General features: G+C 33.9%; 1 protein-coding gene across 5 annotated transcripts in view; it reads right to left on the reverse strand.

The window, feature by feature from the left end:
• LOC143235397 (leucine-rich repeat-containing protein 45-like) overlaps window positions 1-17,377 on the reverse strand; it is a 67,345-nt gene that overhangs the window by 37,642 nt on the left and 12,326 nt on the right. For all 5 annotated transcript variants that reach the window (XR_013019160.1, XR_013019158.1, XR_013019159.1 and 2 more), the window contains 4 exons: window positions 16,278-16,339; window positions 9,974-10,044; window positions 8,446-8,533; window positions 2,173-2,263 (listed from right to left, as the gene is read on the reverse strand). Coding sequence is in view for 1 of the 5 variants with exons in the window: in XM_076473526.1 (XP_076329641.1) it covers window positions 2,173-2,263; window positions 8,446-8,533; window positions 9,974-10,044; window positions 16,278-16,339 (312 nt within the window). In the remaining 4 variants the exon portion in view is untranslated. The remainder of the gene's footprint in view (window positions 1-2,172; window positions 2,264-8,445; window positions 8,534-9,973; window positions 10,045-16,277; window positions 16,340-17,377) is intronic.

Genomic DNA, 17,377 nt, shown 5'->3' on the forward strand with positions numbered 1-17,377 from the left:
TTGTGTAAAACCTTCTATACAGTTTGCCATAAACACCACTTAGCCAGCCTTGCTTGATTCAAAGTTCACCCACATTTCATTCAGATTGTCAAGAACACGTATCAAGGTGGTACGACAAACATTTAGTAGGTATGCAAAATATTAGCCCAATAAGCCTACTAAAAGGTGTCAAACAAGGGGACCCAATGTCTCCTATTCTGTTTAATATTACCCTGGACCCTCTCCTATGAAAACTTAAAGAGGAAAACTAAGGCATATTGCTGGGTAAGAAACTGGAACCAGTCTCAACCCTAGCATATGCTGATGACATGACAGTCTGGCAAAAAACCATGCCAGTCTCCAGACAATGTTAAACATAGTGAACGAATACTGTTTGGGTAACATCCTCAGTCTGAACATCTCTAAGAGTGCCAGAATGCTGATTAGGAGGTCCAATAAGACCTTCACTGTTAATTATGACCCTCCATGGTCAGTTAACTCCCAATGATCGGACACAAACAGTCGTATTGATATCTTGGAGCAAAAGTTTGTCCATGGACAGGGGTTTACAGTGAGACTGTAAAACCAACCCTTGAGAAGTAAATAATATCTTGAACACACCCCTCAAACCACACCAGAGGGTGATATGAAGATCTAACACCTCAAACAAAAGATCTCACAGGTGCTACTTCTGTAGTTTTTCACAGTCTCCTAGTAGGTGTCCATGGTGCCTGGTTGTCTGAAAACATGGAAGTTCCAACAAACCTGGACATTAAGTCCAAGCATTTCAAAGTGTTCTTGTGTAGGCGTACAATCCTCTATACACTTGACATCCTATGGAAAATGAATAACGAAGAACATCTTGCTTGGTAGGAATTGTCGACTTCATTAAGCATTCCCACACAAAGTCCTTTCATGTTTTAACATCTGGCATTTGTCTGTATCATCGATCATGACGTAAAATTGGGTAATTTGAAATTCGATAACCAAATGCCTCATCACCTAATTAGTGATGTGCATGAATGGATTAACAAGATTCTCACTGTCTCTATCTACTATCTAGTAAAACCACAGCCAAGGGAATAGGCTTGGAGAAATCAGTGGGGAAAGAAGACCATGCTGGGCTTCACTCTAGTCTAACTCTGTGAAGAGTCATGAGAGGTGTAGCATAAGTGGGAGGTCGCTCTGCAGCTGCTGTTGAAATACCACTACTTTCATCATTTCTTTACTGACTCAGTCACATTCAAATTCTCTTTTTCTTAACCTGAAGATGACCTAGGAAGGTCGAAACGTTGTTCTCTCCTTATCAATAAAAGTGTTAATACCCATAACAGCCGTTCTGAGATACATTTTTATTTCAAGTGGGTTTCTCATCATCAAGAATTGTCTCTTGGTGTGTCGTGTTGGTTATATTTATAGGTGTGAGGAGAATTTCTTGAAATTTCAGCCTGCACAACAATATTGACAATTCACTAGTGTTTACATACACTGATATACTATTGATTCTTACACTCAAGAATCTTCTACAGCTTTAGTGAATAGGCAAAAATTTCACAATACAGATTTAACTTAAACAAGCATTTATAATAAAATAGATATATGTTATTAAATCCATCACAGTGTCAACACATATATCTTGGTTAATATACTCCAAAATGCACAAATTATATACCAATGAGATACTTCTCACAATTATTCACTGCACTTTAGCAAAAATGATTAAACTTATGTTCCTCTATTTGTATGCAGATAATAAGTTTCTAGAAATCGAAATTAAACAATATACAAAAACTGGAATATCTAATATCTTTAGATTTCAAATTTAGATGGAAGACATCATTTATATAAAAAAATTACTTGCAAAAAATTCTAATTACTAGTTTAAATCTTATTATTACCATTATTTTTAGATAATAGATTTACACTTGATCACCAGTTGTTTTTATACTAATAGGTTTTAAAATAACTCATACAAATTGTTGCTATTTTAAATATTACGTAATGTATGACAAAAAATACAAAGTATTGGAGAAAAGCACATTTAATAAAAACCTTAATATATTATGTACATATCATGCTGTAACTGATTATAGATAGTTTGTATAAATATATTACATTAACATTTAATGGAAAAACAAAACTAAACTTCATCTTCTGATTTCTCAAGCACTGTAACATAACATTTTATTTTACCTAATTTCTCTAAATATCCATTTCTCTTGATAGCTGAGGCAAGATACTTAGCTCCCGCATGGTTAATCTGGTTATTCCGTAGGTCCAAGCTCTTGGATATAAAGAATGCACTATTTTAAAAATAAGTTTGTGTACTGAATAATATTACAGTTTTAGAATACTTAAGAAATTGCATATCGTATATACCTGTACAAGTCAATCAACTGAATGATAAATATATATATATATTTATATATTGTTAACTGACTGCTTATTATCTAACTTATATTAGTAAGTGTCAGAAGTAAAAATTTAACCAAAGAAGAAGCTTCTAGCTTACTTATTTTTCTACCATAGCTGAAACCTTGCAGGTAGGTTGAATGATTATTACTTTAAGGTGCACAAATATGGCCTACATTAACATGATTAGAAATAAAAAAACCTTATCCCTGATATATTGGTTTCTATTTTAAGATTTTAAATGGGAATTGAACCTCAGTTTTTAGTACTATAATCCCTCTGGCTCACCACTTGGCCTCAGAGAGAGAGGAGAAGATACTGACACCCATCAAGATACAAAATGAGAGGAAACCAAAGCTGACCCAGCCAAAGTGGTGCCACCAGAAGAACTCAACAGGACAAGAAGAAAATTGGTGCAAAGACCTTGTATAACAGAAGAACCAGAGGAAATGTATAAAAATGAAAACCCATTCATTCCTGGCTGTGAGTATCTACTCCCAAAGCCAGAAAATTAGATACAGGAGATAAGCATTCAAGTGTGTGGCAAAAGCATCTATCTGAGGGGTTCTGAGATGAGAGCAGATCCAATGAAAAACTTAGAGGTAGCATCCATTCCATGGGAAAAGCTATGTGGGGATGAAATAATTTGTTAGCCACAAACTTTTTACTCCTGGAATATGGAGAACCAGAATGAGTACCCTGTTGCTTTGAAATGTACCAGATTACTGAGTCATAGCACATTTAACTGCTAGAAGTTCTAATAAACTGATGTGAATAGAACATTTCTGTCCAAAGGCCTGTGAATTCCATACTTTCCATACAAGTGTCCCAGTTCTGGAGAGAAGCATATACATAAAAAGATGTATCTTTGGAAATGAGGGTAGTAGAGCAACACTGACTGTCACGTTGTCCTTGTCCAATCATCCACAGACTGGGCGAAAAGAGCCATTGAAAGAAATAACTCCATTGTAAACTAAGTAGGCTGGATGAAGCAACCGAGACAAGAAATGTCAATGAAATACTGTCAAACACCTGTCTTTGTTGGTACTACAAATAGCCAGGAATAAAACCCTTAAGAGAGAAGTTAACTCACTCTATAGCCTCTTGTGCTGAAGATCCTAAATAGATTGAGCATCACTGCTGGATATAAAAGGGTCTTTGAAAAGTGAAAAGCCATACAGTATGAAAGATAATAGAGGAGAAATGAATTGAATGATCAATCCTCTCCTGAAAATTTGAATTTGCTCAGGAACTCTGTGACAATTTGAATGACCCACTGATATGTGGCAAAAGTCTTTCACACTGATACAAACCCTCTAAGTCAAGAGCCCACAGGACCTGACCCTGTAAGGTAGCCACTGATGGTTAGTCTGCATTCCACTTTTTCGATACTAATACCATCCCAGTTAATAACACCAGCTCTCATTGGGATAGAAGGGTGGGAAAGTGTCAGGGAGGTATGCATTATTGGAAATACATTTCAAATTTAGGAAAGTTTTAACTTCCAAAACATACTTACCTCTGCTGTGACTTATAGCTAGAATCACCCAGCCATAGATCATGGGTGTACCAAGAAAATAACGGCACCCAAGTAGGGGAGCCACATTACATCCAGAACAGGTATGTTCCACATTCTGAACTTAGTTCCTGTATCCAGGATGGAATTGTGCATGATTAATCATTACCACAAGTCAGTCTCAACCAGACAGCCTTAGTACCACTAGTTGAGGTTGGAATTAAGGGGTCTTGGTCCTATATTCAATATTGGTGGCCAGGAACATTAAATACAGATATGCTTTTGATTGGATCCCAAACTTCTGCTCTAGATTGATTAATTCCAAACCACTAGAATTACCAGGCTTGGAATGACAGGATCATGTATGTCTCACTCAACCAAAGAAAGAAAACATATCCAGTCTGAAATTATGAACATTCATTCTCATTCCCCAAGTGAATGGACAACAAGCCTTCCACTAGCCCCTGGAATTATGTGAAGTATGTGGAAAAACTGTGCTCAACCAAGAATACAGGATGAGCCTTGTTCAGAATCAGAAGGAGATAGGGGACCTCCTACCATGAACAGTATACTGAACCAATATTGATAAAAAAGAAGAGCCATGCACACTTCAACTGGATAGCTGAGCATCAATCTGAACCTGTGTTACAAGTTCACTCCCAAGGAGGCTAGTGCTGCTCCTACTGACATCTGTGTAAAATATTCAGGGAGTCTGGGTGTGAGACCCCACAACTTTGCCCTTCTCTCCAGTGTGGGGAAATTCACTGTAACTTTCTGGAGAAAAACCCTCTTTTCACCACTGCAGTGAATGGAAACCAGATGTAGTAGGGACTGCCTAGCTCCACAAGTAGAACCTGTGGGGTAATAAGCATTGGAGAGTCCTGAGGAACAGAGTTCTGGAAACAGTGGAACAGGTGAACCAAGTTCTATAAATGTTTAAAAGCAAATCAACCCCAATTTATTCAATCCAATGATTGGCAGGGATGGGCAGGATGCCATTTAACTTTACTCATGATAATTCATGAGTGGTGGTACAGCATAGTATGTTAATACCACCTGGTAAGTTCCTACACGATCTGATGGAATACCTCATTTCTACAGAGCCTGTTGCAACCAGTAGTAATTATAGTGAAATAGTGGTTGCTAGTGTAGAACTGGTTTCATAAAAGCACACCTTTCTGTGCAACACTTGCCATAAAATAGGATCCTGTGAAAATAAGGCAAGGAAAGTAACACAAGACAATTACTGCCAAGAGCAAATGAGAGGGATATAAAATACTGGAGAGGGCAAGAACAAATCAGGCTAATGCTTAGATTGGCAAAGAAGAAACCATAATGGTCAAGTAATAGCTATAAGCAACAATGGAGGTTAGTATGTTTTGGAAGTTAAAGTTTCAACACTATTTTTCAAGTAAATTGGTTCAACCAAATCTGAGAATGACATAAACCTATTGATCTTTTTTTCTGGAACAATCTTAAAGACTAAAAGGGTCAAAATTTCGAGATATAATGTCAAAAATTGTATGAGAAGTTCATAAACCAATTACATATATATGAGGTCTGTTCAAAAAATACACAGACTGACGTCATAAAACAAAATGTACTTTATTTAGAAGTTCCAGGTCTGGGACTCCTTCAAAGTACTCTCCTCCCCAATGCACACACTTATCCAAACGGTGTTTCCACTTGTTGAAACAGTCCTGGTACGCTTCTTTTGTAATGTCCTCCAGCTCATTCGTCGCATTTGCCTTAATCTCGGGAATTGTCTCAAATCTTCTTCCTTTCAAGAGTCATTTGAGTTTGGGGAACAAGAAAAAATTGCAAGGAGCAAGGTCAGGTGAGTAGGGGGGGTGGGGAAGAACAGTGATCGAGTGTTTGGCCAAAAACTCACAAGTTCTGAGGGCTGAATTTCGCAGCAACGAGGTGCATCTTCAATTTTTTGGTCAAAATCTCATAACAAGATCCAACTGATATCCCACACTCTTCAGCAAGCTCCCTGACAGTCAGACGTCAATTTTCCCGCACCAGGGTGTTGATTTTGTCGACGTGTGGGTCGTCAGTTGACGTCCAAGATGCTCATCATTTTCAATGGACTGTCCACCATCCTTAAAACGTTCATGCCACTTGAAACATGCCGTACGCTTCATAGCAACATCACCGTAAGCCGTGTTAAGCATAGCAAAAGTTTCAGTCGCAGATTTTCCAAGTTTAACACAAAATTTCATAGCAAGTCGTTGCTCCTTCAGGTCATTCATTCTGAAATCTGTCAAACAAAAAAATCGCACTTCACTTAAAACCGCGTAGCTAATACACAAATGAAGATATCTGCAATCGGGAAATGGCGTCATAATCAGCTGATCTGTGCGAACCTAGCAACACCAAGCGGATTCCCCTGGAACCAACTAGAGCCGCGCAATTCAAACAGTCCGAGTATTTTTTGAACAGCCCTCGTACATACAAACAGCTGAGAATTACCATATCTGTGTATATATTAGCTTGTTATAACTCAAAAACAAATAAATATGCTGCATCAACTGAAAAGATTTAATCTTTGTTTTAAATTCATTAAAAAAAATTATCCTTTTATAGAACTGGAAAAAAGAAAATTTAACTCCCAAAACATACAATATATATTAAGTTTCTGCATTTATAATAACTACATATTTTTCAATAAGCAGGTTTTTAAACAACAGGAGTTCCAATGGGAGCTAATTATTCTACTTGTATAGCAAATTTATATCTATATTATTAAAATATATTTATTGAAAACTACACAAATCTAGTTTTTTTTATCTCAACTTACAGATATATAGATGATTTAATTGGTATAAATAATATTGAAATAAATAATGTTATTCACACAATTTATCCAGCAGAATTAGAAATTCAAAATACTTCAATATCTAATTCAGAAATACATTATTTATATTTAGAAATTAAAATAATTGATAAGGATATCAATGTAAATATTTTTGATAAAAGGAAATACTTTGCCTTTCCAGTTTATGGTTTACCCTCTTTTTATGGTAATGTATCATACCCTTCTGTTATAAGCATTCTAACTTCACAATTATTCAGATATTGTAAAATTTGTAATAAATTACAATATTATATCAGTAATGTTTAAATACTCATACAAAATTCAATAGTTAATAGACTTAATAAAGAAATTTTAAATAAAATTATTAAATTATTCTGTAATAGAGTACAAGAATGTATTAAATAAATATAAAGAAATAAAAATTAGAGAAATTTTACTTAAAATTTCTAATAACTATTTTTATTAAGAATAAGGTAATTTAACAACTTGGCACTACTTTATATGGATGTACACCTTGCCATATAAAAAGGCTTGTTTAAAGCATGATAGTCACAGTAGACTTTGTGAATGTGTAGTGGTTGGGAGCTATATTAATTTGTTTGGACAGCTGGATGGGATCCTTCATGCTGGTAAAATTTTTTTGCTGTGCTGTCAATTAGTGCCTTTCTACCATATTGGTGGCTGGAATGTTAACGTCAAGAGATAAGTTTTCATCTTACTTACCCCCAAATGGTAGTACCTGATTTCCTTATTATAATTATTATTTTTTATTTCAATTAATTCTTCACTTGAGAAATCAGTCACCTTTCCATAACTGTCTGCAGGCAGTGAAGGGTGATATAGATGTGGGACATTGTGGGCTTGAGCAACAGATCTTGCTCTCCTAGTTTCCATTTCTAATTCCATATCTATTGCTACTCTTTATTTCTTATATGAGGCAAGCAAATGGAGGTTAAGACTTGTAGATGGTATATCCCCACTACAATGTGGGACCTACTTCCACAGTCACCTCCATAACCTAGGGTACATTTTATAATCCCACATTGTAGCTTGTACCCTGAGATCTTTTTAGTTATTGCAGCATTATTTGTTTAGTTTGTTTTTGTTTCAGCTTGTTTTTTAAGTTATAACAAACTAATTTCAGTCAGAGGTTTGGATTTGCTGTTTTTAATGCAGTCCTTCATGTGATTTTACTTATTTTACTATTTAACTTCATTAAAATGTACTTATTTTTACTAAAATATAATATATATATATATATATCAATGCTTTGAAACCCTGGTACTAGTAAAATTACAAAAATTTACATTTAGAACTTGAAAAACATTGATACTCATAATTAAAGACATTCTCAGATTCACTTTTTAAATGAATAGGCCGAGACTGGAGAAGAGTTTAACAAGAGAACAAAAAAATTATTAAAACTTCATAACATACAAGATTGAAACAAAACTAAAATTTTTAATGCTTGCTGCATATTTGTATCATCACTGTAGTTAAATAATACTTGAGTTTCCATCATGACGAGAAAACCCACTTAGAGAAAATTATGTATGTAAAAACAGCTGGTATGTTTTCTCTACCCTTACCAGCCATTTTTATAAACATCATACTCAAGTTTGACTATTGTTTGGTGGTTAAATAGCCATTCTTTACAGTGGCAGAGTAGAAAGAAAGACATGTTGTGCCTAATGAGACACAGTAAAGTGTATATTACCTTTAGGGATGTATTAACTGCCAAACCTTCTGCAAGCAGGGCAAACTTATCAGGAAGTAGACCCAACGAGTTCCATTCTAAACAAAGACTAAATAAAGCAAACCAAATGTACTTATTTGTGCTTTGCTACATGTTCAACACATACATCATAAATAACTGCAACAAATGTCTTAAAAATCAGTATTTGCTTATGATTAAGATGCACATACAATTAATGTCAACAAAGACATACATGGTATACAAAATACATGCAAGTTACTTGCACCAACTTGTTTAAGCTATACAAAGACAACTGTATGAAAACTGGGTTTATAATAGCAATATGGCTATGAAAAGTAATAGCCATATTATTTTATAAATTAACTGCAACACATAAAAGTAAGTATAGGGTTACTAGTTACAACACAAGAAAAAAACAAGGAGATACATGAAATAATGCATAACATAGTAGAAAATATTAAATGCATAATATCCTAAGTGTTGCAAGTGCAATGATACTAATAAATTGTACAAACAACAGTATGTACAATATACTTTTCAGTTTATTATATGTCATCAACAATTATAGAAAGAATATAATCATATTGACATATTATGCCATTACCTTCACATAAATCACAAAGTTTTGCTCAAACTTACTTGTAGAACATATATCATATAGTAAATGTATTGCTTTTTCATATAAACAAATATAACACTTAAATGATGCTGATAATTCCAAGTGTCTTTGTTTCTGGAACACTGCAACTTCACCTAAAGTTAGCATAAGTCCCTCTGATAACTTCTCATCACTTTTTATAGTTCATACATATATTCATACTGTGATGATCATTCTCAGAAATACTGTCATAAACCTGCACATACTATTAGTGTCAATGTGTTGTGGTCAGTAATTATCACCTTGCTTCCTGTTCAAATTGAACCTTTCTTGACTTTCATGAAGTCATGTACAGATTACTGAATAATGTATCCATACAAAATGTATGTTTGTTATAAGAAATAGCTGTTTGTATTTGGAATATCAATATAACATTGAGCAAATTTCTGTTCTGAATGTTTTTCTATATCAAAATATCATATGGATTATTAATTTCTGAACTAGTAAAGTTTCAATATATAGATGTATCTGCAAATTTATAGAATTTTCAAGATTTTTTTGTCTATTTTGAGCAAAAAATAAAAGTGTTTATCTATATTTCAAAATTTCACTGGGAGGTTTGCAATTTTGTCTCAAGTACTATTGATTGTAAACTGTAAAAAATGTTTTGTAAGATTCATTGTATCACAAATGTTTGTGATTTGTTCAGTATATCTTTTCCTATTTTTTTTATTTGTTTTTTTAAACTTTTGTTGTAGCCACCTAGTGAACTGCTTGTTCTGTCTGTGCTGATCTCACTTTTATAATTCATGAAATATATCTAAACTGTTATATACCTCATTTCCCTCTTGCATAGGTTAAATTGTTTAAGTTATTAAAAATTTATAGCATTACAGCTTGTATAATAAACTACTCTATATGAGCAATCACTTTTTAACATGGTGATTATGACGAAGAAGACGTCCAACCGCTTCAGCACCTGAACCTCGCATATTATTTCCCTAGAGACAAAAAAAAATCAATCTTGAGTTATGTAAGTTCACAACAGTTTTTTTGTATTCATAACATGTATGATAAAAGTTTTATAGGAAAAGCTAAAGAATTCAAACTTTATTTCTCTCAAATTAAGTTTAAAAAGTTTTTCCAATATTTAATGATAATATCAGTGTATATGAAAAACGTTTCATACACCCAGTTGGAGTAAGTTTTTAATATTTTTCATCAACAAGAACTACAATATCAATTTATGTTGTTGTTTCAATCAATTTCCAGTTACTTGAAAGGCCTAAACATTTCTAATTACAGTAACAACAAAATACCTTGACTTACACATGAACAAAGTAACAGGAAAATTATTTTCAAGACATAGTTGTGAAGAATGTCAAACATATAAATATGTACTATTACTGCAATAACTTTGAATAAAAAATAAATAGACAACAATATTTACACAGTAGGCAAAAAAGCTTTGCCATATGGATTTTATTACAACATAAGTAAAAATTTTGATGGTGACCTCCAAACTTAAGACTATTATAACTTATTGTAAAGCAGCTGTATTTTTTTTTTTTTTTAATTTTCTCAGTTTTCTAATTAGTCATATGCAATAGTCTCTACAGTTTTGGCTTAGATGATAACTAGCTTGAACATATTAGAGATCACTACACACATGTATATGATTATTTTGTTATTAAGTAGTAATTCAAAGTAGAGCCTAAACTTCCACTCTATACTAGGGTCAAACCTAATCAAGGATTAGCCAGTAACCACACATCCTGGCATTGTGATACAACCACAATGATATTTGGTGAACAGACAGTTATCCCAGGCCTCCCATGGTGTATGTGCCACAAGAAATGTAGATGATGACTCTTCTGAAATGTCTAGCTAGCTGATTTGTATGTTGAATAATGAGTCATTCTGCTGCTAAGTACTTTATGGGCAATTCACTTGACAATGACTCAACTTGGGCTCTCTATTTTGCTATAGCTATGACACTAGCAATGATTATTATATCTCCAATAAACTAGAGGAGAAAAAGTTGAACCTGGCTATTGAATTGGAGAACAGCAATGAACAGCTTGTACCAAAAGTGTGGTAAAACTAAGCTCTCTCACTCTCTCAGGGTTGAGTAGTCTTGGTATGACCCTGTCAGAGTACAATGGCAAGAGACAAAGTTCCTGTTTGACTCAAGAGTTGCCAAAACACTGGTAGATCTTAAAGTATATCAGGTATTCCATTTTGTCCAGTTGACAAACTATTCTGTTCTGGCAAGTGGTAATAAACTAAACATTAATGGAGAGGCCACACTCCAACTGTGTTTAGGAGGTTTCACTTACAAAGCAAGGATAACTTACAATAACCTTTGACATGGTATTGCATTCCCAAAATAGGTCTATTACAAAGTTTATCAGCCAATTTTGCTTGTGCATCTAGTAAACTGATGTTCCACTTTAGAGTAATCCAGTGTCAGCCGGAATGACCTCACAAACAGTGCACTGCATCAATGTATACAAGTGGTGTTCTTTGGTTTAATATAAACAAATTTTAGTGAGTCAGTGTTGTGTATGTGGTTATAGAGCCCACACACAAAATAAGCTGTGTCCAGTCCAGAAAGCATGGACCACTAGCTTGATCAGTTATCTGTCCAACAAAGGCAGAAAGTCTTGTTGTTGTTCCTCAGTTATGGAGGATTTCTTATGTGGCTGCATGCTGAAATTGGGTTTTGGAAAGTAAGTGAAGTGGAAGCAGCCAACACTAATGATAATACTTGGATTTCAACCATCACAACATATCTGACAGTAAATACAGGAATACACCTGATATTGCTAGCTGAGTATTGTACAGGAAGATTAAACACAATGCAGCAACTTAGTGACCTAAGGCTGGAATAAGATGATTTGCTTACAGGTGAGGATGGCCAATTGAGTCAAACAACATCAAAAAAATATTGTAATAGACTCTCTCTTACCATTGGGTTTGACATAAACTTCTTACAAATATATTTGTCCCGAGTTTCTTCATGGTCTTAGTTAGCAACTCAATTTGCTTACTTGTATAATCATTATTCACATGCTTTCTATTACACAGTTTAGTTAATTAATATGTACAGTAGTTTTTTTTATGGTATTTCATTCTCCATAATTATTACCAACCAAATTTTATACTAAACATTTGCTAATAAGCTACTGTTTTAATACAGATGATGTACATCCAATTAAAAAACTGTTGTACAGTCTTTCCCATGGCAATAAGGTTGTAGCCAAACTAAAAGTACAGAAGATGTTAAAAGCTTGAATAATATAACCTTCTAAAGGTGCTTGGTCATCTCCAACAGTGACTGTCAAGAAGATATACTCAGAATTTGAAGTGATTTTAGACAGGTGAATACAGTAACTTACATGTACGTATTTAGATTACTTCAAACAGATGAATTTCTAAGTGTGTTGAAAGGGTCTATTGGTTCAATAAGCTAGATGTGACATCCAAATACTGGCAAATTTAACAGTTTGACAAGAGCAGACTAAAGACTGCTTTTGGCACAAGAATTGACTTGTTTAAATGTGGATAAATCCACCATTAAATCACTTGCACCTGAGGCCTGAGAAAGAACACTGGTTACTGGTGTGACCCCCAAAGTGGTAAGATGTACTTTGAAATTCGTAGTGAAAGGCTATAATGCATCTAGAACTAACTAATAAAAAACTTAATGTGAAGAAACTGTCTGAATAAAACTAAATAAAGTAAAGAAAATCATTTTGTAAAAAAAACTTAAACTGAACATGAATTGCGAAACAAACAAGAAGCATGTCTGAATAAAAGCATTACAAAACAATAAGTGATAGTTTAGTACAGGAAAAGAGGGGAAGTCAAATATATAACATATGCATGTCATACTCCTATTTGTGGAGAAATGACATATGATGATTTGCATGAGACATGTTGGAATCTTTTACTTGCACTTGGGGAGAGAAGAAAGCTTGTGGCATACGTATAGAAAAGATTTGCAAATACAGTGTGGGTTTGATTCAAAACAAAAACAACAGATAGGGCTGAAGCAGGCAAGAAAAACAGGAAGAAGCAATCAGAAAGAACTGCCACACAGTGGTGTATGGCACATGTGATCTCTTCAGGGGATGTTGCATGACCCATAGAATCTTAATAGGATTCTTTTGAATTCCCCTCTTAACTTTCCTTCTTTGTAGATGTGCATTGGTGGTTGAACAAAGCCCCCAAATTTCTCCTCTTTGGCTGCTTTTGATGGAGCTTCCAGTTATTCATGCCATTATTGTTAACTATCTTATTGATAGTGAAGTTCTATCATGTTGGAGAATGTGGCTCCTGCAGAAGCACTTATCTTCCTGGGTTTGGCACATGCACTTTCTTAATGGAAGCTGCATGACTCATAGAATCTTAGTAGGATTCATTTAGATTCTCCTCTTATCTTTCTTCCTTCTTTTTTCACCAATATGCATTGGTGGTTGACCAAGCCTCTTCATTCCCCTCTTCTCGATTTGTTTTTTTTCCTCTATGTTTACATCCAAGACAAGGGGCATGGCTCAATCAGCATGAGGCTTCAAGAAAATGGTATACAGCTGACAAGTCTTACTCTCTTCATACCCTGGAACTTCCAAGAGTCCAGTATGCTTTTGTTCTCTTTTGTGCTTTTTCAGGATTCAGTTAATCATGATCTGTTCCTACAATTTGATAATAATCGTTTATATTGCTCACCAAGGGGGCACCTGTTCTAGTTCCCTTTGTGATCAACCTAGGATATCTTTTTTTTTAGGCCCACACACTTAATGTATGTCTCCTTGTGTGTCATATTCCATATGCTTTCAACCTTGTTGAGGATTACCTTTCCAGTTCCAACACACTTTATCCCATGGACCGATCTCTTGATCCTCAAAATTTTCAATGATTCTAACTGGTGGGATACTCCTCTGCAAGATGTATTTCTTTCATTGATTCCAAGTTATCTTTTTATCTCTGGTTCCTCATCTGCATATCCAGGCTGTCTATGCATTTGAACAGGATTGGGACAAGTCTGTATCATTATTTTATGATCCTATCCATCACATTCCACAAAGGACTTCACTTACCCATACACCACTGTGTGGCAGTTCTTTCTGATTGCTTCTTCCTGTTTTTCTTGCCTGCTTCAGCCCTATCTGTTGATAAGCACTTCCATAGAAATAGCATTTCCCAATGTGATAGAACCTCACTATCAGTATGACAGTAAACAGTAATAGTGTAAATAACTGAAAGCTTTACCAAACACCAGTGAAGAGGAAAAGTATGGGCTCGATGTAGTTGTATGTGGAAAAAGAAACCACCAAAGGAAAAAAACGTAAGGTTATTAACGGGAAAGATTTCTCCAACAGGGAATTTCAACCACCCAAACTGCATGAGTAAGAAGCAAATGCGTATAAAGAACAATACAGTAAAATAAGAAAGAACCAAGAAGTGATTGAGGCAGTATAAATTGATAGGAAAGTGCCAGACATAGAACATGAATAAAGAATGCAATGAGCAACCAAAAGCGAAAAATCAAATAAAGCAAGTCAGAGGCGTAACCCCCCCCCAAAAAAAAAGAGTCATCCATAAGTCCTGAGCAGAGGCAAACAGTAAACACACTTGGCACAACACAGTATCCCATCTCAGAAGATTCCAAAAGCAAAGAAGCCATGTGTGTAAGAAAAGATTCAAAGATGGCAATCATCCCAACATGGAGGTAAGGAGGGGGAAGTACCTGACAAAAATTTCAAAAAATTAAGTGGAATGACTCAGAAAGGAGGAAAATGGCAAACTACTCCTGTAGGAGAATTGATAAAGAAAGACATAGGCTGGAAACTTGAAGGTGAAAAAAAGGATCATGCACAGCTCACGTTATAGTATCGAATCACATGATGCAAATTCAACTTACATGCAAACCTTGCTTACGAATGTTTTTATTTAACTCTTTTTTTCATGTTTTCTTATCTAACCTTTTCAGTTCTCAATTCTTACATTTTAGTAATTTTTGTAAAAATACATAAAAAATACAAATAAATACACACACACACACAAAAAAGATCTTTAGTAATTAGATATCCAGCCTCTTGTTTCTTTGCTCTTCGTTCCTCAATAAATTTAACCATACTTTTTTGTGATGATGGTAGTAGTAGAGGAAGTAATTTTTACATATTTCAAATGTGCAACTAAGTAAACAAAATACTGATATACAAAAAGCATACAATATCCTATAATATAACTACTATAATTTAACTAGCTTCTAACTGAGATACAAGTGCCTTAAAGTAATTCACTTACAAAGTCAACTTGAACTCAGCAATATAGATTGGTTATAAAGTACTTTAAATATTGAATGAGAATTAAAAGGTATTTTTGAAAATTTTGATTATGTAATAATTTTCTTTAAGGGGTGTGATCTCTATATGGCATACGTAATTGTTTTCGATGGTGAAAAAAAAGTTAACATACTTTTTTACCAGAACATGAGTCTAAAATTTACTGGTTTCAAAGATAAAAATTAATTTTTGTTTGGAGAACAAACCTGAAGTAGGGAACACAGGAAAGTGTGGCATCTGGATATTGAATAAACCATGTACTTCTATCTTCTTGTAATATTATGGTATTTATTCTGAATTTGTTTTTTGTTTTACCAATTGTTGTTCTTGAAACTGACAATACCTGTTACTACCCAGAAGGGTATCATTCAATATAAGACATTGTAAAAGGATGTCAGCACCAGTCTCCCTTAATGATAGTTCAGGTGATATTTAGAGGTTATGGCTACCAACTAAATTGTAATGAGAATGATCAGTAGTAGTGCTTGTTGCTGTGGATAAATAAGAAATTTCATGCAAACTATGGAATGTTGCATTTAAACAGTCTTGAACAGTACGCCCCTAAAAGTATTCAGTAAAAGCAATAGCCTTTCACATTCTAAAGCAGGTACACACACTGTGTTTTTGTTCAATAATGATTGTGCATTTTGTGTTGTCACTTCGTGTTCAATCTCATTATTCCACATGAATTTGACTCAGAAGTTCAGTATTACTTCATAATCAATATTTTAATTAGATCTTTTGTTACCAAGAAGACTCATTTAATACAACTTGACAAATAATTAATTCTCATCTGAATATACCACACTAAGAGAACTAGTGACTACTGCAGATAATTCCTATGTTTACCATTAAAATATATACATACACAACACAAAGTTTACCTTCAAGTCTAAGGATGTTACTGTTCTGTTGCTACAAAGTCCAAGTAATATAGCCTTCATTCCTATAAAAATAATAAACACTTAATAAACTGAAGATGGTTATAGTATGTTAGGAATATAATGAAGAAAAATATATATATGTGAACACACTGTTTGTAATATAAATTTGTAATACCTTTTTAAATTATATGCATGAACAATTTAGATAGCAATTTAAAATTCCTTCTTTCCACTTATTTCAACTTTGTTGGTTTTGTACCTTCCAAACTAGTTATATTACATTCCTGTTCTTTTCAGTGTAATTGTCAAATAATTACCACAACTAAAAGAAATTTTAATACATTACTATTTCTATCAGTTGATTTGACATTTGCTCAATATATCAAATCAGCAAGGGAATTTCACAGATTATTAAGACATTAAATTTTTTAAGTCTTAATATTTTATTTATTTATAGCCCTATTTATCTACATCAGTAGTGGGAAAGCTTTATAAAATTGGAAAACAGATTATTTGCAAAATCAGTTAACAAAATTAGAATTTTGTTGTATAGTCAGAATCAGTTCACTAAGGGACAATCTTGCCTTCCTAATCTTTTGACATTCGTTGCAAATGTTACTTGGTTACATAGATGATGGTACAGATGTGTATTTGGTGTATTTGGATTTTTGGAAAGCATTTGAAAGGGTGCCACAAAAAAAAAGATTTTTTAAAATTAAAATGTGTGTGGGGGTGATAAGTAGACTCACTAGACAGAAAACTGACTAGATGGAAGAAAGTGGAGGATTGTCATAAACAAAGTTCAGTCAAACTAGATTAATGTCACCAATGGATTACCTCAGGACTCAACATAAGGACTTTTGCTCTTTTTGATTTAAGTCAATGACAGATAAAGGAATGATCTATAGAGTATTTACATTTGCCAATAACATTAAAGTTTTGAGTGTGACAAGGATGTTATTGCTTTACAAAAGGATTAGAATTATTTGGCAAGTTAAGTGAATAATTACATTAAATGCAAGGTACTGTATGTGGAATATCACAATTTAAATTATCAGTACAGTTTGGATAAGAATAACCTTAACAATATTATGGAAGGA

This window comes from Tachypleus tridentatus, chromosome 12, assembly GCF_004210375.1.
Source record: "Tachypleus tridentatus isolate NWPU-2018 chromosome 12, ASM421037v1, whole genome shotgun sequence".
Classification (NCBI taxonomy): domain Eukaryota; kingdom Metazoa; phylum Arthropoda; class Merostomata; order Xiphosura; family Limulidae; genus Tachypleus; species Tachypleus tridentatus.